General features: G+C 42.8%; 1 protein-coding gene and 1 pseudogene across 5 annotated transcripts in view; both read right to left on the reverse strand.

Annotated features, from left to right (window-relative positions):
* The window catches only part of Ltbp1 (latent transforming growth factor beta binding protein 1), a 387481-nt gene that overhangs the window by 223312 nt on the left and 138810 nt on the right, over nt 1–25359 (reverse strand). For all 5 annotated transcript variants that reach the window (XM_029471038.2, XM_029471037.2, XM_021185976.3 and 2 more), the window contains one exon: nt 21915–22084. In XM_029471038.2, coding sequence (XP_029326898.1) covers nt 21915–22084 — 170 coding nt within the window. The remainder of the gene's footprint in view (nt 1–21914; nt 22085–25359) is intronic.
* On the reverse strand, nt 7292–8244 carry LOC110283891 (large ribosomal subunit protein eL19 pseudogene; annotated as a pseudogene).

Genomic DNA, 25359 nt, shown 5'->3' on the forward strand with positions numbered 1-25359 from the left:
TAAGACATAAATGCACATGAACTCATCCAAAGGCCTATTTGAGATGTGCAGCCTCTACCATCCCCAGGCTCTAATTATGACCTCACTTGCCTAACTCTCCCTGAAAATAGAGGATCTAAGGACACATACTTCATTAGGTGACCTCTGGCTAAGTTCCCCTGCCTTTCTCCACACAAAGAATGTTAGCCCACCCAAGGTCAATTTCTCCACTGGGCACAAGAAGTTCTCCACTCTGGCCTTCTCAGACATCCCACACCCACACCCTTTCATCCTCATTAGCAAGCAATCACGCTGTATTGTTCTCATGTAATTCTATTCTGTTCTATTCACTCTATTCCAGACGATGTTCTGTTTCTCTGACCTCCTTAATATAAAACTGCCAGGTCCAAAGGGCACCCCATTCTTCCCCAGTGGCAGAACCACTGACTTAGTCCAATACTGAATCTGGGTCCAGCTCAACCTGGACTACAGGACTTTTGACAATTAGATAAAAGCTAGAATTGCTCAGGAACTTAGGAGACTGGTTCCATCTGCCAAGAAGGGACTCCTCTCTTACCTCTGGCAGAGGGGACAAATGGCTACTTTGGTGCCCATCAGCATGTCAAAGCCCATGCTGGTCTCTGGGCTCCCTCAGTATCACAGCTACCTGTCATAAGTCCATGCTAGCATCCTAGCCCCCGCCCCTCGACCCCCAGCTCCTCATCCTTATAACAGGGCTATGTTCCCTGAACTCACTCTCTATCTCTTACTCTTTCTTACTCCCCAGCCCCGCTCTATTCCCTGTCTCTCTTGCTATCTCTCTGCCTCCACTATTCTCCCCTGCTCTCCAGGCCTGGCCATGTCCAGTGTCCTTGCCATGTTCAGTCTACTTTTCTCTCTAATCTCTCTCATTTATATTAACCACATCAACCTAGTGGTCATGTTATCAGGGTTTTTTTTACTGTGGCCCCTCACATACAAAAGCTATCTAACTCTCTTACCATTTCCCCTTCAGTTTGCTGAAACCAACCAGGCTTCGCTGTCAACACTTCATTATACCTGCCTTTAGGAAGGTTTCCAGTGCACTCCACATTGTCAAATCCAACAACAAATTCTCTGGTCTCTCTTGTTCCAAAGTCTACCATCTATGACATACTAACACACACACACACACACACACACACGCACACACACACACACACCAAGCCAACCACATACTCCAACCACATACTCTGCAGGGACATGTTCCTAGTCAAACAAACATATCCAGAACTAAGCTCTCTTCAATATTTCTTCTAATCTCGTTCTTCTTTTTTCTGTTGTCTGGCAGCGATATGGCAGCAAATGCTGTTTGTTAGTTGTTATTCAGGAAGCACCCACATCTCCTTGGGTTCCTGATGACCTCTGGCTGCAGTGCTCCATCGCTCCATCTAGACTGTTTCAGCTGTTTCCTATCTGAACGCTGCTTTCCTATCCCCTGCCACGGCTCACTCTCCTCACAGCATCTAGTGTATCCTTTTGTAAGAACAGTCAGCGCACAGCTCTCCTCCCTTCCACGGTGTCTCCTTCAATCAAGGTATAAGCCACAGGCCTTTCAAAACCCGTGGAGCCAACACCATAACTCTGCCCACCCCATCTCTGGTTTTCTCGCCATTCCTCAAACACTTACACACTCCTATCTCCAGCCTTGGCACTTGCTGCCTCAGCGGGAATGTCCTTCTATAGACACACATAGCTACTTCTATCCCTCGTGTTCTTCAAGCCTTCTCCCATCAATTTTTCAGGGAAGTCCCTCACTGCAACCGAAGATAAAACTGCAAGACCACCCCACATTGCCTAATTGCACCTTGCATGTTCTATTTGATGTAAGTTTCTTCTGTTTCTTTTTTATTCATTTTATATAAACTCCATAAAAATAACCATTTCACACCAAGTACCTAAGCAATAATAGAATGAAATTGGACATGACATGAAATTAATATTAATATTTACCTGTGGGGAATTACATGACACACCTATGAAGCCTTTACTCTTAAACTGTATTTGCTATGTGTATGCTTGCCTAGAGAAGTATTTTAATCACTAGCATGTTAGAGCAAGAGAAAACAGAAGCCGTTATGGCTTGCAAATTCTGCAGTTATTAAAAGTATTTTCCCTAAAACATTAAAACATTACCAAAAATAGCTAATTAAAATTTTTTACATAAAACAATTTTTAAATTAAATAAAACCAAAAGAAATAATGACCTAGGTAACAGGAAATAGAATTTCTCAGCACATTTTCAAAAGCAAAACAATTTTTATTACCAAACAACATATTATGCAAAAAAAAAATCCTATGACAAAAGACCCCTTTTCTTTCAAAGATAAAATCTGGAGTCTCTAAGGTATTTAGTTTTTCATTTACTTCTAACTTAGTAAGGATCCATTCACTGTTAGCACATCATTGTCCAAATGTAATAACTCTTAGGGAAGTAGTGGTCACATTCATCCCAAAAGACAAAAACACTTTGGTTCTAAGCTCAGAGAGACAGCCTAGCCAAAAGAACATACATGAAGATGCAAGGCTTCATCCCCTATCTCCATGTATTTCAGGTCTAGTTTCCTACCTCATGCATTGAACCATTGATTTACTTTGAACCAAGAACTAAGGGAGGCGGCTCAGCTGGTAAAGTAGTTGTGGGGCAAGAAGAGTAAGGACCTGTGTTCAGATGCTCAGAACCCAAGCAAACTCCGGGTGAGTATTTTAGCCCACCTGGAATCCCAGTACTTGTGAAGGACAGAGAAGGAATCCTCAGGGAAAGTGATGAGCTAGAGAGGCCAGAATCTACAAGCTCTGGATGCAAGGAGAGACCCTGCCTCAAAAAATAAAGCTTGCAATCAAGGGAAATACTCAAAACCAAGTTCAGATCTTCACACACTTGCACTTCATGAACATACACATGCCCACAGACATAGGAATATATATACACAACATGATCAAACAACAACAAAAATGTCAGCTCTTTTTCCCTAGACTAATCATTATTCCTGTCCCACTCCTTTTAAGGAGTGAAGTTTTTAAACACTTCTTAAACATTTTTTTTTAATTATACATTTAAAAAGACCGTATCTTGGTATTCCTTTGATCTTGTATTGTCCTTCTTGCATTTTTATCGCCTTTAATATCATTTTCTTCTTTACAAATAGAAAAAAAGAATCCTTTTTCCATCCCTTGAATAAAATCCAGTATTTCTGAAGATACAATGTATTTTATAGTCAGAAGACTCTTACCCAAAAAAATAGTTTACTCACCCAGCAGGAGCTGGCCCAGTGTTTCAAGAAAAAAAACACAGTCTGTTATAAACCAAACTAGCAAAACACACTAATGACTTTTTGACATTTCATTCTCTGAGCTTTTTTGTAAAGTAGTTTTCTTTGACTTTATAGACCCTGAAGAGAGCCAATAACCCAGACATACTCCTTCAGTTTAGGGACAAGGAACACTCAGCAAGGTTCAGGAGAAATTCTAGACTGTAGTTCAGGGGCAGACATGACTGCACTTGCCCCCACTAACTAGAAACAGGGTGCACACCTTGTTCCCATGTTCCTGTCACTACAAGTGGTTCTATGATGCTCATTCTGACACTTCCTCCAGAACTCATCTGTCCAGAATACATCTGGAAGACCCCACCCCCAATTCTGAATGCTTCCCAGGACATACCAGTGTGTCCCACCCACAACAGACAATGGGATATGGATTGCTGTGACTCAAGTGTTAAAGAAAAATATCTTTGAAAGATGACAGGTTCTGATTCTGTTAAAAGGATGAGGAGGAAGAGGAGGAGGAAGAGGAGGACGAGGGAGAGGAGGAGGAAGAAAAGGAGAAGGAGGAGGAGGAGAAGGAGGAAGAAGAAAGAAGAAGAAGAAGGAGGAGGAGGAGGAAGAGGAGAAGGAGGAGGAGGAGGAGAAGAAGAAGGAGGAGGAGGAGGAGGAGGAGAGAATACAAGAGAGAAGGGAGAGGAAGAACGAGAACGAGAAGAAGAAAAGGAGTTCACGGAACCCATTTTATCAAGCTGGATGAAGGAAGCAATTGATAATTGTGATCTAAAATATGCAGGGAGAAATAATAGTTTACCCATGGATGTGTTTTTGTCTGGTTTTGCTTTGTTGTGCTTGCTTGTTTGTTTTTTGAGGGGCGAGCAGGTAGTGAGAGGCATTCCAGCCCAGGATGTTACTACATTAGCTTGTTTTCCAAGGGGGAAAACATTGATGTCATTTTTTTTCATATGTGAAAGATCTCTACCTCCCTCAAGGTTTCCAGGCTAGTAGCTGAAGCACACACTTCAGACACCAGGGCATGGCCTTGGGTCCAGAGGAGGCATAATGGGAGTTCACAAAGCTGGCATCCTCGCTGTCAAGAAGAAGGCAGAGAAATCAGCACTCACCTGCCTAGACCCACACCATCTGGATGGGCTGCAGGAAATAGTGCTTGAGTATGCCTTGTGTGACTCAGATTTTCTGTCCCTTAATTTTGGAATGGAATTAGGTTTTATTTATCTCCACATTTGTTGTTTTTCAAAAAGCAAGAGAGTGGATACATTTGTCATTGCTCTGTCACTCACCATTCTCAGAAATAGCATCGGCTTGCTCATATGTAGAGGAGAAAGGCTGACTACACAGGCAAACAGCTACTGGGTTATGCATTTACCAAGCAACAAATTCCAAGATTTGCCCACAAGCCTCAGGGGAGGCTCTTTCCTTCACAGATCTTAGCTCGTCTCCAGTGTTCACTCTGATAAATAAGATTCTATGTCACCTATATAGTTCTTGTCACAAATAGTTGTGACATAAATCAAGCTTGTTTAAAGTAAATTAAGACCTTTCCTGTTTAGACACAACTGGCCCTCATCTTCAGCCACACCCACATGGATAGCCAGGGATTAACCAGGCCATGCTGCAGGATATTTACTACCACACTTCCTTCCTTCACACATAGATTCGTCCCCTATAAAATGTCCTTCTTGCTTTCCCTGACAGCCATCCTTTGGATGTCTTTCCCTTCCCAAATTCTATCACCCTAAGTCCTGATGAATGGCAGAGACCCCTGTCCTTTTGATTCTGTCTCCATATGTCTGCCGATGCCTCTCTACTTTGCCACTTTCCTTTTGCCTCAGTCAAAATGTAAAACAAAAACGGTGTGCCCTCTCATTCTCTTATTTGTCTTTCACCCTTAGTCTTTCCTATGTATAACTAATGTCCCACAAGTTACGTGTCTGTCCTTGGACATGAGAGACGGCCCAGAGGAGCAGAGGTGGCTGTAAGAAGGAAGAGCAGTGAGCAAGGTGACAGAATCTGAGGCTTCAGAGCTCACAGGAAGACAAGTGGGAGGGACAGAGGGATGGGTGATTCTCACCCAGCGACTCATTGTGCAAGTCATACGACTTTGAAGGAGTTGAATCATCTGAAGCGTCTGTTACCTACATAACCTGACTTGGAAATTGTCTATAGCACCAAAGACAGATAAATGCATAGGATAAAGTCAACTAGAACACTTTACAAATATAAATTAAGTATAAAAGGAAAAGAATGTCAAGAAGGCCGTCAATGAAGTGCTTTGCCTTGGTACTGAGTGTATGGCCCAGCACCCACACCAAAAAATAAAGCTGGGTGTGATAGCACACAAGTGCTTAGCACTGTGATGGGGAAAACAGCAGCCCAGCCTACTTGTGTGCTTCAAGCCGCTACAGATCCCCATCTTTAACAAAGAAAAGAAACCCTGTAGACCAACATACTGCTTGGCTGCTGATGGCCTCATATATGCACTCATTGCACGCATGTTCATACATACCTGCATGTTCCCTCCTAGGAAGCTCAATCTCTCCCTACACACACACACACACACACACACATGGAGCAGAGCAGAGAAAGAAGGCCATACCCTTAAACCCTCAATAGGCATCTAAGTCCCTGGTACTAACAGGGCAACAATAGATGACTCAATGCACCCCTGATGGCCTATAATTATTTCTTATAAACAAAGAAAGAGAAACACAGGGAACAAAAACAACATTGTAAATTGAATGCATTTTGCTTTAAGAAGCTCTATAAAAGTTGAATATCAACACTTTTGCAATTGCAATTACCAAAACAACTCTTGCTCGGTGACCCAAGGTCTCATCATTAGGAAAGCTTTTCCTGTTTCAAAATCATAGTATTTCGTCTCCAGTTTCATGTGATAAATAAAATCTTAAGAATGATCCGTTGCCAATATAAATAAATAAATAAGTATTGCATAATTACAAATTGATTTTCAGGGTGTGAGCTAATTCTTTTTAGGTTACTCATTTTCAACTTGCTTGTTTTCATTGGTGTGTGTGTGTGTGTGTGTGTGTGTGTGTGTGTGTGTGTGTGTGTGTATTTGTTTTGTTTTGTTTTTCCCTCATCAAGATAGACTCTCCTCTGATGAATACGGTAGTGACTTTAAGATATATCAAAAACCGACTCCATACCTCTTTCTTCAAGAGATGAAATCCAAATGGAATAGATGAAATGGATTGTGGGTCAGGGAGAGCTTCTTTGATGTTTGATTATTTCTGTGAAACTGAACAGGGCTTAATAGTAACTCCATATTCAGGTAAGTAAGATACAATTCCTATAGCTCACAAAATTCACAAATTGTCAAAATGTAATTGAACTCTGGTTATCTAGTCACCTAAAAGTAACTTACACAAAGTAGTAAAATAGTACCTTTAGGATTACTCATCTCTTTTGACCATTCTAACTCATAGTTGTGGTTCCTGTTAAACGTCTATGAATAACATTTTAAACGGTCAAGATAGTGTGCTAATACCATTAGTCTCACAATGACTTGAGCTGGTGACACATCACATACTAAACAGCTGTCTCATCATAGGTTATAATGGAACTAACAAATCCCTATTGCTTAGTGACATCATTAAGAGCTGAAGTAATACTCTGCTCAGATGTGTGATAACGATGATATGTGCATGTGTCCTGTACTGCCACTGGCAGACAAGTAAAATCAAACCATTATGAGGTCTGCAATAGTAATGGTGCCTGCAGTCAAGCCTAAGGATCTGAGTTTGATCCCTGGGACCCACATGGTATTAAAAAAAAATGACTTCCAAAGTTGCTCTCTAATAGCCTCACATACAATAGCTTGAGCACACCCAACCCCCTCCAAATAAATATATCAATAAATAAAGGCAATTTTAAAAACATACTATTATATATAATATCTATACTTGATAATAAGAAACCATTATGTTAGTGCTTTATATGTGGTCATTATTCTATAGATTTTGTAATTTTTAGAATGTACTATATTATAAAACTAAGTTTCCTGAAACCAACATGCCATGTCCCACCGGGCGTAATCTCATACAGCTTGTTTTGACTGAATCTCTTGTTTGCACTAAGAGATCACGTTGAAGACTACAGAATGGAAGGAAATCTTTGCCAATTATTCTTTTTTCTTTCTTTCTTTCTTTCTTTTTTAAGGCTTGTTTTATTTTAATGACAGATCCAAGTGAGGCCACAGCCAGGCCACAAAGTACAGACACGAGGGAAGCCTTATTTCTTGGTCTCTTCCTTCTTGGACAGACAGAGTCTTGATGATCTCTTCCTTCTTGTCCTGGAGACGCTTCCTCCCGGTGCTTTCGTGCTTCCTTGGTATTAGACCTGCGAGCCTCAGCCTGGTCAGCCAGGAGCTTCTTGTGGGCCTTGTCTGCCTTCATTTTGTGGATGTGCTCCATAAGAATCCGCTTGTTTTTGAACACATTCCCTTTGACCTTCAGGTACAGGCTCTGATACATATGGCGATCAGTATTCTTGGATTCCCGGTATCTCCTGAGAAGCCGGTGCAGGATCTCATCCAGGTCACCTTCTCAGGCATCCAAGCATTGGCAGTACCCTTCCACTTCCCTATGCCCATATGCCTGCCCTTCCATCAGGCCAGGGTGTTTTTCTGGCAACGAGCCCGGGAATGGACAGTCACAGGATTCTGGATGATCAGCCCATCTTTGATCAGCTTCCTGATCTGCTGACAGGAGTTGGCATTGGCGATTTCATTGGTATCATTGGGATCCAACCTGATCTTCTTTATCCCACAGCAGAGGACACTAGAGGCAAGCCCCTTCTGTAGCCTGAGCATAATCATGGCTGCGAATGCAGCAACAAAAGGAAAGAGCACCAATTATTCTTGAAACAAGGACCTAACACCCAGAATTTGGAAAAAAAAAACTTGCAAATCAACAGATGATCTAACAAAATAGATAATCTTTAACAGATGAAACACAAGCATCCAATGTGTGTTCTTAAGGTGTTCAACACTCCTAACCATCAGGAAAATTCAGTTAAGGCTATCTTGATAAACCCACATCCTCCCAGGCAGAGTGGCTGTCATCAAGAAACTGGACAACCAATGGCGAGGCTGTGTGACAGAGGACTGCTTGTCCACTGCCGGTGTGAGAGCAATCTGATATAGCTATTATGGGACTCAGTAAGGAGAAGTTCTCAAAAATTAAAAATAGAATTGCCATATATACTGAGCCATATCATTGCTGGGCAAATGTCCAAGCGACTCCATATCCTACCACAGAGATCGGCACACGCCTGGTCTTTACTGCTCTATTCACAAGAGCAAGGAACTTGGAACCAGCCTAGATGTCCATCAACAGATGAGTGAATAATAAAAACGTGCTACCTAAATGCAATAAAATTTTATTCAGCCACAAAACAACTATGAAATTTTCAGAAAAAAACTAGGCAGATCTGGAAAGCATTATACTGAATGTAGAAACCCAAACTCAGAAATACAAAAATCATAGTATTTTTTTCTCATATAGAGGTCCTAGTGTATAGTGTGTGTGTGTGTGTGTGTCCGCGCGCGCGTGCACGCGCGCGTGCGTGTAAAAACTAGAAATAAGACAAAGAGGGGTTAAAAGAGGATTTAAAGAAAGGTAGGTAAGCAATAAGACATATATCATGAAGGTGGGAAGGAAGGCTGGGATAGAGGTTCATGGGTGGGTCACTGAGGTCAAGGGGAAGAAAAGCTAACAACACATTTCACTTGAAAATGACATAGTGATATCTAATACTTTCTTTGCTGATTTAAAAATGAAATTTAACTAACTAGGTGTGGTGGTGCATGCCTTTATTCAAAACATTTGAGAGGCAAAGGTAGGCAGATCTCTGAGTTCCAGGCCAGTCTGGTCTAAAGAATGAGTTCCAGGACAGCCAGGGCTACACAGAGAAACCCTGTTGTTGTTGTTGTTGTTGTTGTTGTTGTTACTATTATTAATTATAAATAGAAAGTGATTGCGACCAATGAAAAACATATGGCATGAAGGTTTGTAAGTGTGCTCTGTGATGATGAGTGCCCAGCAATGAGCTGACCCAGGGATGTGTCTCTTTGACTGTAGCCCACTGTTAAGCAATTCAGACACAGAGCGCTGAATAAAAGCATACCCAGACCTTAGTGCAGCCATTAACACATAGAACGTGCCAAACAAGTGAGGGAGAGTCTCTCATTTCTCCAGCTACACAATCTTTAAAGACCAAAAATACAACTTATCGTAACTTCTGTAGGGTTTCTTTTTCCAGATATACTCAGGTGTGGTTTGGAAACTGGGACCCCTGACAAGAAATAAGAATCACTTTCTCCACGACACGTCTTTGAAATAATTAATCCCTTAGACAGAGTGAACTACTGTGGCATTTCTATGTACAAGACATGGCAAGGCATGCCTGATAGGTATTTACACAAATACCACACTGTGGTTGCCAGAAAGCCCCAACCAATAAAGATGAATAAATCGTCATGATGGGGTTGCAGGAAGACTTCCTGAGAAGGTTCCCCCAAGCCACACTCACTGGACCAAAGTCAACTGGACATTCTCCATGCGGAATGAGCAAGAATCCTCCAGCCCGAACTGAAAATGTTTCTGTAAGAAAATCTATATGGGACCATCCAGGGGTGCCTGTGGCCACACAGACATCACTAGTTAAAAATCAGTGAGTCATAAAACAAAACAAAGGGACATCAACGTGGAAACAGGGACCCTAGGGAGGAGAGAGAGCTGATGGAAGTGAGGTGGAGACAAGAGAGAGGCTGAGAAGTGACAATACATAGAAATGTGTGTGTGTACGTGCACACGCGTGCGCACATGTGTGTGTGTGTGTGTGTGTGAAATTGTAAAAAAAAAAAAACCCTGTTTTAATCATTAAAAATAATCCAGATGAGCATTCAAATCCATAAATCAGGTTCTACTGATCTCAGGCCAGGCAAGAAAATTCTCCAAGTTTTCCAAGGGTTTGGGAGACTTTTGAAACTCACCCACCCTTCCCCTCTTCCTATCTGCCCCACCATTCTACACCTTTCTAGGAGAGAGGGGTATGGAGAAAGAACTATAAAGGGCATGAAGCAAAGAAGCAGGGCAGCTGGGTTTCCCCCCTAGAAGACGATCATGTGAGGACACTCAGTTGTCCGAACACACAGCTGTGAGGGAGCAGGGTAGAAATAGACTCTCCAGTAGCTGGACTCTTTCTGTTTACAATGCAGAGAGTTCACATCATCTGAGGTGAGAGGGTGTTAGACTAACGCTGCATGGAGCACTGTGGTTGATAGGCATCCCAAGAGAATGGGCACGCCCAGCCCCACAAGCCAGACTTCACAGGCACCAGTACTAAGTTCTGTAAGTGTCTCTTACTGAAAGTGAGAAGCACAAGCCATTCGGGTGCCCATCACACACTGCTCCATCCCCAGGCCTTTGTAAAAACTTTGAACTGTGTTCTTGCACCCAGGATTCATGTAGCAGAAAATTTCCCTGTGGCTGCTCCCACTTCCCTTGATTAGGTCTGCTTCCCTCTCCGCTATTCTCCATTACAAATCCCTCAAGAGGCCTTTGGTTGAATCTAGTTTAGTCAGCATCAGCCTTGCCTGGGAAGGCTCTGACAGACAGCTGGCCAGCCCCACACCGGTTTTCCTTGTGTCAAATGCCTGTTTTCCAGTTCACTGTGCCCAGAAGGTGGGGCTATCCATATGGTATTTTTCTACCTACATGCATTCTGTCTAACTGCAACCAGATTGTGTGCCTGACTGAGACAGGCAACTGATCTGTCTAAATTGTTCCCAACAGTTTTTATTCTGTCGTACAGGCATGGTGATCTAAAGAGACACAGAGACAGAGGCACGGAGAGACAAAGACAGAGACAGAGAGACACACACAGAGAACAGAGTCCAAGGAGGTTCAGGCTCCAGGAAGGAGGGAAGGAACATGTGAGGTCTCTTCAAGCCATCAGTCAGAACCGGGCTCACTCTGCCCACCTCACTGCCCAAGCCCAAATGAAGGAGAGATGTGCAGGAAAGGCATTCCGCCCACAATAAAGCGGTGGCAAGAGAGGAGAGGAAAGAAAGAATTATACATAACTAATGTCATCTACCCTCATTAGTCATGCCGGGGTAGATAAAATGCAGGGAGGGGAGGAAAATAGATCAGAGAATCATTTTTCACAGAATATGTTCACCACCTTTCCTCCCTATCAAAACAAAGCAAAGCCCACCTCAACAGTCCTTTCTCATTACAGACCTAGTGAATTAAGGAGGCAGAAATCAACATTTTAGAACAGTCTTTTTTTTTCTCTCTTTCTCTCTAACTGAACCACAAGGAATAATATTTTTAATTGATGAATAAAGGGAAAAAATGAAAATATTTTGTTTGGGAGGAGGGCTATTCTCTAAAGTAAAGTAGGCTTCCTGTGCAGGCTGCTCCTTGGAATGAAACCTTGAAGTGTGGGAGGGAGCGCTCTGGTTTCTGCTGGACTCCCATCAAGCTGCTGCAGTCCTTGGATGCACCTGTAACCTTTAGCTTAGTCATTAAAGAGCATCCCAGCTGTTGGGTTGGTGTGTTTCTAGACTCATTAGGGGCGTGCACTCAATCCCACACAAGATGCCTGGAGGCTAGTGCGCCACCCAGCAAGACTCTCTCACCTGCTCCATAGATCCTGCTTTCTACTTAACGGAGCTTTCCAAATCCGTTCATAGGCTTCGAAAAGGTAAACATAAGGACAACGTTTGTCCCCCCAAAGCAATCCTACTTAGAATGGTTCATTGAAGAATCGGGGGTAGGGATGTGGCTTGGTGGATAAAAGGATTTGCCTCGTGTAAGCATGGGGACCTGAGTTTAAATTCCGAGAAGCCACATCCAAGCTGGGTATAAAAGCAGAAGCATTGGTAATCCCAGAGCATCCAGGGAAGCCTGCAGCAGACAGTCCAGGTAGAAGGTGGGGATTGGCACCAATGTATGCACAGTGACATGTGAACACCTGTATTCACACATGTAATGCGCATGGATGTGTGTGCCTGTGTGCTCATGCGTGTGCGCATATGCACATGAATAAGTGCTTGAGTGTGTGAGAGAGCACACACACACAAACAGAGAGAGAGAGAGACATTGAAAACTTTGAAAAACCAAACTTGTTAAATGCACTTAGGCTACAAGAAGTTTTTAATGACTGGATACTATTTGTATGGATAACCTAAGAAACTAAAAACTATTCCAAAAATACACACACATTTGCTTAATACATCTCTCTCTCTCTTCCTCCCTCACACACACACACACATACACAGAGAGAGAGAGAGAGAGAGAGAGAGAGAGAGATACACACTATGATAAAGAATTTGTCTATCACAGGAATTAGCTCAACATAAATTGTCTATTAAGAAAGAAAACAAATAGGATAGAATTCAAACCCCAGAAATATCATAATTCTAATACAAAATAATTGAGAGATGGGATATAGCTGGGCATGGTTGGATAGGCCTGTAATCTTCAGCCTAGAGGAGGCAGAGACAGGAGGATCCTGAGTTTGAGGGTAGCCTGTGCTATGCAACAAGAAAGCATGTTTTAAAAACCAAGGACCAGGGATGCCACTCCATGGGAGAGTGCTTGCCTAGCTTGTCAAAAGCATTGAATTGAATCCCAAGTATTGGCCCCCTCTGAAAAGAGCATGATATAAGATGCTGGGGAAATGGTTCACTCAGTAAAGGCATGCAAGCATGAAAGCCTGAGTCCTACAGTCCAGAGCTCACCCACGGGCCAAGCACAGGAGCATACATCTGTAAGCCCAACACTGAGGACCGTAGAGAGGGGCAGCTTCCCAGAGCTCACTGGCCAGTCAGCCTAGCTTCAGTGCTGAACTCCAGGTTCAGTGAGAGACTCTCTGAAAACATAAAGTGAGGGACAACAGAAGAAGACACCTAGCATCAATCTCTGACCTCCACACACATGTACATATGTACTCATATGCACATGTGTATGACATATGCGCGTGTGTGCGTGTGTGTGTGTGTGTGTGTGGCAAAAAAACATGTGCAACTCACACCAGTGAGAGGTGCTGGTCCTTATCTCAAAGTGGGGACATCCTCATGATAGGCAGTCATCTGCAACCTTAGGGGGGATCCTTCCTCAAGGGAAAACTCCTGAGAGGACAAGCCTGCCACTTGACTCCTGTGAGACCTGTCTCCCGAGCCCCACCACCAGAGTCTTATCTGTTCTGAACCAAAACTGGCCTCAACTCTTATCAGTAGCTGCTGCTTCTTTTCCCTTCAGAAGCTAAGCCAAGTAAAGGCTTTGTACTCTGTCAAAGAAATCCAAAATCAGAAGAGTCCCTGTCTGTGCTGCACCCCCATAAACTCATGTGATTGATGTATGGTTGGCTCCTAGGGTGTGGCCTTTTTGGAATAGCTGTGGCCTTGTTGAAGGGAGTGTGTCACTGTGGAGGCAGGCTTTGAGGTCTCAACACATGCTCAAGTCTTGCTAGTGAGATCCAGTCCCCTTCTGCTGCCTAAAGATCAAGATGTAGACATTTGAGCCCTTTCTCCACCACCATGTCTGCCTGGATGCTGCCGTGATGATAACGGACTAAACATCCGAACTGTAAGCCATCCCCATCGAAATGTACTCTTTTGTAAGGTTGCCATGGTTTTGGTGTTTCTTCACAGCAACAACAACAAAAAAAAAACCTAAGACAACATTTCTTCCATTTTTTTTTAAATATAGGTTTTCTCTTCCCAAAATGATGCTATTCTACTTCCCCATGGCAAACTGTAAACTCATTTGTGTTATCCCCCCCCCCCAGGAGAATTTTGTTAAAATCACAGTTTAACTCTAAAATATTCTGGAGCCATACTAAGTATTGATTTTTTTTCCAGTACCTTAAAATTAGCCTCGACCTCCAGAAATAGCTTTGAATGTGAGCATTATTATGAAAGTTTGGGCCTTTGGAACGAAAAGTTGTCTCTGGCACTGGAGACTGTCTGTGGAGAAATTTAAACTACATAATCCTTCCCTCTGGAAGGCTTTGCCCCATCGCTGTTTATACGCTGCTGGATAAGCTTCTTAGAAATGCTGACCATCCATCCATGTCTACCCTTTCCCAGCTATCTTTAACTGTGTGTAGCTGATTGGGAGACAGGGAACATTCCTGTTTGCATACCTTCCTGGACAGAGATGGGATCAACCCCATCTTGTATAATAAGTCTGACACTCCCTCGGCCTCACCATCAAGTGTAAGTTGGCACAGCCAAATACAGAGAAACACTCCACCCTCTATCAAATCTGGATTTCTGAGATGAACTTGACCAAGCCTTGTTCACTTACACATGCGTCAGTCTCTACACATTAAAAACATTTCACTGTCTGTGCCATTAAAACTAAGTTCTGCGAGGCATCATGGAGGGGAAGGAGAGCTTTCTGTACCCACCCTTTGCCCTAGCACCCACATGGCATTACAAAGGGGATTACAGTACTGTATGCAGGTGGGCAAGCAGCTTTGGGAGCCTGATTTTGCAAGGGAAACGTAAGAAACTTTCCCATTATTCCTTCTTTAAAGCAGTCTCTTCTCATATTTTAGTCCTGAGTGCTTATGCATCTGTGGCTGTTGTGGGTAGTGGTTTCTGATCAGCTTCTTGGAAAGCTGGCTGGTCCAAATTCCATTGCCATGTAGTGCCCAGTGAATCAGTTGTAGCCAAACACAAAGAAATAACCCACTTCCACATTCGCTGATGGCAGTCTCCATTTAGGGAAGGTTTCACCTGCATCCCTGGACATCTCTCCATCCATGTTCACACTTGGTTCATCTGGAAATCTGTCCTAAAAGGCCCTCATCCCATCTGTCAGTGGCTGTCAATGTCTGCTGCGCAGTTTCCAGGACACTAGGTCTCCCCAACTGCTGCCTTTCTTTCTCTGTCTCTTCTGAATTAAGGGCATGGTGTGTCTCAAGAGCAGCCTCCTCCTTACCAACATCCCAACAGGCTGATGGGCTCTACTCTGCAGTCCGCCACTTATACAAGAATCCGACTCTAATTCTTCCCATTTAAATCAGCTATCCCAGTGTCTGCCTTTACCTAGTTACCCCACGAGCTTCTTCCCTCCTTTGGGAGAGGACAGTCAGGCTGAGGTGGATACTTCTGTGCTGGGAGGTGCCTCTATCGCATCACTGACTCTCTGAGCTATACCACAGGCACCCACTGCATGAGCATTCTATAGCTAGTCATAGACATTAGGAGCCTCCAATCAATTCCCTTGTCCACCTTCTCTGGCATCAGCAGACTAGTCTTTGCTAAATGCTGCCTATCTCCCAATGGTCAGATTTGGGCTGTCTTCTCTAGTAGTCTGTAAAAACATCTTTTCTCTTGTCTCTGTCTCTATCTCTGCCTTTCTCTGTCTCTCTGTCTCTGTCTGTCACTCTCTCTCTCTCTCACACACACACACATATGTGTATATATATAAATGCACTTATTTGTTCTCTCTCTCTCTCTCTCTCTCTCTCTCTCTCTCTCTCTCTCTCTCTCTCTCTCTCTCTCTCTCTCTTTCTCCCTCACTGAACTCAACAGCCAAGAAAATTCAGACATCCCTGGTTGCCTCTTTGTTATACCAATCAATCTACAACCATGGGAAGTTTTCACTCCAGATACACACAGACTTGTCTTTTCTAGATGAGAAGCCATCACTACTTGTCAGCACACCCTGACATGCTTTCATGTTATGTCACATTTTCTGACATGTCTGAACACGAGCCTGATACAGCCAAACATACATTCAACCACCATGCCTCCCAAAGTGTAAAGATTTCTTACATGCCCAAAAAGTCCAAGTCTCAAATCCTGGGCTACACAGTGTGGTCAAAAAGAGCTTGGAAAACAAAAACATGCTGTGAGAACATGGATGCTATGAGCACATGCTGTAAGAACATACATGCTATAAGAACATATATGCTGTAAGAACACACATGCTGTGAAAATATATATACTGTAACAACATACATACTATGAGAACACGCATGTTGTGAGACCATATATGTTGTGGAAAAATACATGCTGTGAGAACATGCATGTTGTGAGAACATTCATGCTATGAGAACATGCATGCTGTGAGAATATAGTGAGAACATATATGCTATGAGAATATACATGCTGTGAGACCATGCATGCTGTGAGAAAATGCATGCTGTGAAAACATGCATGTTGTGAAAACATACATACTGTGAAAACATACATGCTATGAGAACATGCATGTTGTAAGAATATTCATGCTATGAGAACATGCATGCTGTGAGAATATAGTGAAAACATACATGCTATGAGAATATACATACTGTGAGAACATGCATGCTGTAAGAAAATGCATGCTGTAAAAACATGCATGTTGTGAAAACATACATGCTGTGAAAACATACATGCTGTGAGAACATACATGCTGTGAGAACAAACATGCTGTGAGAACATGCATGCTGTGAGAACATACATGCTGTGAAAACATACATGCTGTGAAAACATGCATGCTGTGAGAACATACATGCTGTGAGAACATGCATGCTGTGAGAACATACATTCTATGAGAACATACATGCTATAAGAACATACATGCTATGAGAACATATATGCGGTGAGAACATATTGTGCTTCTCTCCCAGCAAGGCTCAGGAGGCCCAGGAAGCTAATCTACCTATCAGGGAGGGAAAGAGAGGATTTCGGTGAATCCACCTCTGGCTGTTGGTGGGGGTTAAGCAAAGATTTTACTGGGAAAGGTCAACACAGACCACAGACTCCAGGAAAAGGCAACCCCTGAGGTGCCAATTTCTGCCAAAAGTAGCTTGATGGACTCTGAGACTGCTTGTTTAAGCAAAAAGCATTGTATTTAACATTTTTAAAGTGGGCTTTTTTTTCCGGTTTAACAGTACTGTGTGTTTGTGGTACGCTTGTTTCTCTTTCCTTCCCACTCCCCATCTCAGTGCATCAGAATATAAATCCTCAGTCCTCTTAAGAGTCTGAGTTATCTGTGTTTATAGACCTTTGGGAAGTTAATCTATAAAACATGACATATGCCTCTTCTGGAATTTAAGACGTCTGCTTCCTTGAATATAACAAAATAAACTTTTAGACGCTGATATTGAAATACAAGCAGCCCACTTAAAACGCTGAGCCCCTAACCGTGGGAAAACAACTGGAATTAGCAATGAGAACTCCAATGTCAGGACTAGGGAGACAGCTCAGTCAGTAAAGTGCATGCTTCACAAGCACAAAGACCTGAATTCAGGTCCTCTGGGCCAATGTAGAAGCCAGGAATGGCAGTACAGATCTGTAGTCACAGCATTGGATCAGGGGATGGTGGCAGACACAGGAGGAACCCTGGATCGCAGTAGGTAGCCAACCTAGCCAAGTTAGCAAGCCCCAGTCTTAAAAACTAAAGTATAGAGCAATACAAAAGAACATGTGACATCAATCTTTGGTTGTCGTGTGTGTGTGTGTGTGTGTGTGTGTGTGTGTTCTATTGCTTTAAGTTTTCCAAGTCAAAGATACTACAAAACCAAGGGCCTGCAGAGATGGCTCAGTAGTTAAGAGCACTGGCTAGCATTCCCTATTTTGCCAGCTGTTCCTCAGCCTGACATTCTTAACATTGAAAGAAACTCAACTTATTTTATAGAGTTTTCCTAGTGCTTCCCGATTTTCTGCTGTCTACAAACTTGATAGAGATGTCTGAGAACTACCAGAGTATGGAGCGTGGGCTGGTAAGGGCATTGACAATGAATGGCAGTTACAGGCAGAGTCTCTTGGGAAGCTTTTGGGTTTTCTCTACTGTTCTCAGTTATCGGTCATCAAATCTCAAATCTGGATGTGTTTAGTAGCTTATGAAGCCGGGTTTGAGACTAGGGAGATGCTCAGTGGGTAAAGGGCTTTTTCCATCATCACAAGGACCTGTGTGTGGATTCCCATCATCTATGGAAAAAATTGAGCATAGTGTGGTCAACTGTAATCCCAGCCCTGAGAGATGGAGAGAGACACATCCCAGAGGCTTGATGGCCAGCCAGGCTGTATCTGTGAGTTCCAGGCTCAGCAAGACAGGCCCATTTCAAAACATACGATAAAGGATAATTGAGAAAAATACCCAATGTCAATCTCTAACCACAACATGTACATACATGGGTGAACCCTCACACACATATGAATATGCATACAAAAACCTCAACACACATTCTTACAAAAACTAAAACACACACACACACACATACACACACACAGAGTCTCTAGACCTGGGTTGGCTGATAGTCCATCAGCCTCCAGCAATTTACCCAGTATTCTACACTCTGCGACATTTTTTAAAGGTCTTATTTTAAATAGGTTATCAAAATACTGTATAACAACCTTGGTTTTCTTCTTGGTGACTAAGCCTAAAATGTTTACTGAGCTTAAGCACAAGTTTGCCAACCTATACTTTAGCTGACACTCAGGTTAAATTCAAGGATGTATCACTAAGATCAGTTACCACAGAATAGCCAATGTAGGGCATCCCATTGCCTAGTGACTAAGAAGGTTGACAAGCACACCACATCAAAATATGAGAAGTTATGTGCACAAAGTGGATAAGGGCACTCCTCAGTGAGTGAGCTACACTGCTGAGAGTCTGAGAAACTCCAGCAGAACACTGCTTCTTCCCAGAGAGATCACCTCACCAGCAACTTGATGGCTTGCTCCCTGTCTCATCTTTCACCAGAAAATCACAATACTTAGTGCAGTCACACAGTCAGCTCCACTTGCAATTGCCTTATCTTTCTTACCTGCATATTTTGATAATATGTTTATTGGCAAGTAATTGTTCTCTGGGGCTGCTATCTCTTCTTTCTCTGAGATTATTAAACTACAGAAAACAGGATTTTACATGCTCCACTATTGCTGTTTGTAAGATGCCAGTTTTGACCCAACTAACTAACAAATTATAGTAGCACACTTCATTTTTCAGCCGTACCTATGTATCTTGGTGTGTGTGTGTGTGTGTGTGTGTGTGTGTGTGTGTGTAGCAATCTACATATCTACGTATCTGTCAATCTACTAATCTATGTATCTACGTATGTGTATATATGCATCTATTTTAATTAGCATATAACATATTTGGTTCCCTTATATTTTTACAAGCAATTGATTCTCCTCCCCAGACCTCCCCTTCCTGTGTCCTTCAAACCCCATTTATCTCCTTTCTGCTTTTATATTTCACCTATTGCCCCAAAATCTCAACCCCTCTTTCTAATGGAGAAAACAACACGAACTCTTTTAGCAACCTAAGTGTTTCCACCAGTCCTAGTAGCTTGCCCCGAAGTCATGGCAACACGCTTGGGGAGGGAGGTCCTCTACCACTTCATCCCAAGACAAAGCGTGTTCCTAGTGGCCTGATCTCCTCGGTCCTCTGAGGTTAGAATTATCTGCTTCTCTTTCACTGCCTAGCCCTCAGCACACTGTGGAATTGATCTGTTTGGATTTGATCTCTTCTAGGAAGCTGAGAATGAAGGTGTTAAAGGATTCTACTATCCTGGGCTATCCACTGCTAACCCCCCTCCATTCAGTCCCACACTGGGTTCCGACTGTCCATCCGACCTGACACAGAGTGCAAGTGTGAGGAAGCAGACCCTTTCAGCTGCCTCCTACCTCTGCTCCTTTCCCCACAACAGACTTCCTTCTAACCTCTCCCTCATGTTCCTATTTCAGTACCCTTCACAGCCCTGTAAAATTACTTGTTTTCAAGGCTTTCCAACTAGACCTCCAGCTCTCAATATAGTGTTAGCAACAGTAAAAATAGCCACATTTCCCTTCCTCCCTTTCAGATATGACTAATGTTTCAGTCCTCCCTAAGCCTGTTTTTGATCTGGTTCCATCTTTTTCAGGGTTTCAGACGAGCACGCCGTCACTGAGGTCATGTGGTAGTCTACAAGCCTTCACGAGCTCCCCGCTACATTGTAAATGCATACAAAAGGCAGAGGACTTCAAAAGAAGTCATCATTTCATTTTCCAGAAGACAGCTAAATCAAGGGTTTGGTTTAAATTCTTAAAGATAGAGATAATATATAGATTTGTGTGTGTGTGTGTGTGTGTGAGAGAGAGAGAGAGAGAGAGAGAGAGAGAGAGACTTTCACTTGAATAACAAGTCATCACTAACTAAGAGCACCATATCCTATCTTCTTCCCAGTGACCGTCAAGCCATCTTTTCTTGACTTTTTCATCAATCTTGGAATTTTCTTCCTCTATAAATATGAACATAAAGTTTCAAAAATCCCTTTCTTATTGCTTCCAAATGTTAGAGAGCTTTCATAAAAGTGTTTATCTTCATGGGCTAATAGCAATAAGCCCCTCCCCTTGTTTACTTTTTAAAATCAGGATGAAGACAACACTGCACACTTGGAACACACCCCCCTGAAGATATCAGAGAGCATTAAGGAGCATGGTGACTAAAGCTGTCATTTTGTGACTGACAAGGGACTGTCTTGTCTGACAAGGAGATGATCCAAGCGGTTTCCACACCATCCCCTAAGGCCCTACTTTGCTTTCCTGACCATCCCAATAAAACCACACCAAACTATCTCTCTAGAGCGGGCCACCAGCCACAGAAGAGATCTCAGATCGTGAAGTGTAGGCAAACAAATCTGCCACTTCATTTTCTATTGTAAAAAATTAAGCATCGGTCACCAGAGGAACTTAACAGAAAGTGCAAGGTGGGGGCCACCAGCAAACATCAAATCTGCAGCAGATTCCAACTTCTTAAGTGTCAAACGGTAGCAAAACTCTCTCTGGGCTATTTGCAGTCTTCCTGCTGGTCACAGAGAGCCCCTTTCCCCCTCCCACCTGGCACACTCCTTGATCAGTTCTGGTGAAGGCGATCAGTCAGCATGGACTGAAGCAGGGAGCTGCTGGAAGGAGACAGTGAGCCTAGTTCTCGCCTCTGAATGGTCTGTGCCTCGCTCCAGTGCCTTCTCCGAGGATTCTGCCAGCAGACACTCTGTAATACCTAGACCACAAATCATCACATTCCCTACCCATCCAGCCAGGCCTTGTGTCCTTGAGCTTCTCCTAGAGGGAGATACCAACCAAGCTGGCCCCAGATACAATAGTCCTTTACAAACTCAGTCTAGTCTTCCTTGCCATCTGCTAGGTAGACTAAAAACTAGGTAGACCTTTCAGCATAAAAATAGCTACCACAGGCGAGCCCCAGAGACTAAGTGCAGGACAAATCAGGCCGTTCACAAGGGATGGATCTTGGCAGCTTAACTAAAGAAAACATTTTATCAATACAAACATGTCAGACATGCTGCTGTACCTAAAATTAGAGGGAACACGTCTCCCAGAAGAAGAAATCCTGCAGAAACAGAATCTCAGGCAAGTCACTCCAGATTTATTTCCAAAGTCCCGGAAAAATGTCTTTCCTCCGAATAAGGAAACCATGCTAAAAACTCTGCTGTCTGGTTGTTTTAGGAACCAAAGAAGGTGTTTTAATGACTCTTGAATTTTATCTACTGTGACACATTACAACCATCTAAACCAAAGAAAAATGTTTCCAAACTGTGAGTCTGTAACACAGGAAAATGGCTGTCTGAAAAGGTACTCACCCTGAAAGGGTGCCGTGCCTTGCTCCTGCCCGTATCTTAAAGAGAAAGAGCCTTCGGTGGATTGCTCCGCAGAGACCACCTTCGGGGCTGGGAAGTACTTGGGCTTGAGCACGTACTCCTGGGTCTGGCCATGCCGAATCATCACATTCTGGGAAGATAAGGGTGCAACTCTGGGAAGAAACAAAGAGAGGATAAGAAAATAAACACGGGGTTTTCAATGTCAACATAAGAAGAGAACAAAAAATTTAAACTTCGGAAGGAGGACCAGTACCACACACGGCTCATTTGTCTCACCATCTGTGGCACACAAGGAAGGAACCGCTGGTTTACAAGTAGAACCATCCAGCATGAAGGGGACTCATCTGTTTAGTCAAAATGCACCTTGAGAAATGGGTTATCACAAGGGGGTTTTATCAAAGACTTCAGAACATAGCTACCTCGGGCTTCATGCAAAACATAGGGCATCCATTACTCAGAAAAAGGCAAAGCCCCAGACATGACTAGATGCACAAACAAATAGATAATAAGAACAAAGCGAGGAGTCAGTTATAAGCACTGAGAGCCAGTGTGGGACAGCAGGACATTCCAAACTACCTGATTCTACCGGGTAGCTCGTCTGGCTCTTGGAGCCTCAATTTCATGTTCTAAATCAGAGGATTTCTACCACACAAGGCCAAAAGAAAAAAATGTTCGTAAAAACATGAACACATTAAAGCAAAGGGGAAAAAAGAATAAAATAAGTTGGTCATGGCGTTCCATGATTTAATGCCAACATTTGAGATGCAGGACCAAGTGCATCTTGAGTTTGAAAGAAACCAGTTAAGAAGCTGGCTCAATAGCCGGGCAGTAGTGGTGCCCACCTTTAATCCCAGTACTTGAGAAGCAGAGGCAGGCAGATTTCTGAGTTGGAGGCCAGCATGGCCTACAGAGTGAGTTCCAGAACAGCCAGGGCTACACAGAGAAACCCTGTCTCAAAGAAAAATTTCTGATTCAATGTACACAATATACACATATATACATGCATGCATATATACGTGTGTGTGTGTGTGTGTGTGTGTTATGAAAATGCCTCAGGGAAATATCTATTTAACTTTATTCTAGATCTCATAATTATATAACTATATAAATTATGTAACTTAACTCAAGTTAAGTGTTTTAAAAATACCATTTCCTACAAATAACAAGAATAATTAATCTTGGGGTAAAACCAATAATGAAAAATAGAAAAAAAGATAACACAGATTCATTTTATTTATTTATGTAGTGTGCGGTATATGTATGTATTCATGAGCATGTATGTGTGCTTATGTAGTATATAATATATGTATTATCCTCATGTATTTATGTAGTATGTAGTATATATGTACATCTGTGTGTGTGTGCATGTATGCCAAAGGTAGATAGCCAATGCATTCTTCAATCTATTTCCACCTAACTGAACCCAGAACTCATCAATTCAGCGAGGCTGGCTATTCAACACTCGAGGATCCTTCTGTCTCTACCTTCCAGGTGCTGGGATTACTGGCCTGTGCTGCCACATTTGGCTCTTTACATAGCTACTAGAATCAAATTCCAGGCCTTATTCTTGCATGGCAAGTAGGTTGCTGAATGAACCATCTCTCTAGTGCCCCACTCTCTTTAGAACATGTGAAATTATTAGACTAGTGCATACCACCACTGACAGCAAACAGCCTTTGAAATGGTACCTGCTCGCCAGTATGTTCTGACTCAAAAGATGGGCCCCTAAAGGGACTATATAAACAGTAAAAGAAATAATATATAGTACAAAAGACAAGTCATCATGTCACAGAGCACTATCATTAGGTGCCTTCATCAAAAATAGCCAAAGAATCGCAAATAAGTTTACTCAAATTTATTCTTGTTGAGGCTAAAGAAGGAGTCATGAAAAGTAACAAAGAAATCTGTGGAGAATATGGACCAGAAATGGCTGAATTGAGGATGCTGGTACCTTGGCATTCATCACTACAAACCCAGTGGTCTCAAAATGCCTAAAACTCCCATCTTGGGTCTGGATCTTCCAAGTTGTGGTACCACATGGGGAATTTCCTTTGACACCAGACTAATTACTAACTAAGGGCTGACACTGTAAACCTTTCAGTTTTGATAATATGAGTGTTGTCTTGAACTTGAAGTATGCTTAGAGGGGTGGAAACAGCTGGACAAATATGGTGGTCACAAGCCTATTCTATCAGTCTCCTTCCCACCTTGGAAATGACTCTCTTTCTCTCTAAGCCATTCTGTCACTCTGCACAAAAACACAGAACTAGCTCCTATTTGGGACAAAAGGACCCAGCATTCCAGGAAACTGAGATGGCCACTATTCACTCCTGCCCTGGACATATCCAGAAAGGTAAGTCTTGCGGGTCTGCCTCACAGGTGAACAACACTTCCCTCTAAAACTGGAAAAGTGATTGTGGCAAGAAGTGAGCTGCAGGTTATGTGCACGAGGCTACTTCTCCTCTATGAAACAGGTAAGAATCAAAGGAAAGAGAGCAATCTGTACACGAACTTGAGAACAACGCTCAGCCGCCCTAACGTAAGAAAATCCAGACTTCAGTCTCACTATGGTGCTAGTGTGCACAGTCACCATACACTGCAAAGCCGCAGCTAGGTATACCAGTTGTCCCATTCCTCTACTTTGCTTCCAACAGCTCACAGTGCATGGGTTCTGTAGTCAGTAACTGTCACGTGAACTTATCACAGCCCCATCAAGAAAATAATGAGAATATGAGCAGACCCTGTGGGGAAACTGCCCTATCCCTCATCCCAGACACTTCTGAGAGATAACAGCCACTCTTCGTCTCTTGGGATCAGAGTCTAGCTTTTCTTCCAGCAGCCCCACTTGTAGTTCCACCACAGCCCCCTCTTGGCCTTACTAACACACATCCTCTTTCATGCTTCTGCCTTTCCTTCCTTTTCACCCAGCCATCTCAGAAAAAAAGAAAAATTTTAGTTGGTTTTTGATTATTTAAATTTATTCTTCCCCCATTTCCAGGATCGTGGGAAACTTAGCCATGAGGAAGAAATATCAGGTTAGTCACATCATTGTAAATGCAATTTTCAAGAAAAGAGGTGCAAATTTTTGAAGAGAAAATTTAAAAGAAACAAAACCATAGGAATTCTGGTTCAAAATAAAAAGGGACATACCCATTGATATTTCATCCATTCTCCCTCATAATTGCAAGTAAGGGGAAATTATGGATTCTAAAATACAACCACACTGGTAGCTTCAAATATTTAATATTCTGAAACTCACAGTCCCCAGTATTCATCCACTAGAGAATCTCCCTGTTCTATCCATTCCACAAGATAATGCTTTAATCTTGTACACACCACCCCCAAACAAAAGAACTGCTATTGATAGAGCCCTCAGGGGCCTCTGCTCCAGTCATTAACACTTCTGCCATCCATCTATCATATTTTA

This window comes from Mus caroli, unplaced genomic scaffold, assembly GCF_978045245.1.
Source record: "Mus caroli unplaced genomic scaffold, Mus_caroli_1 scaffold_18, whole genome shotgun sequence".
In the NCBI taxonomy this organism is placed as follows: domain Eukaryota; kingdom Metazoa; phylum Chordata; class Mammalia; order Rodentia; family Muridae; genus Mus; species Mus caroli.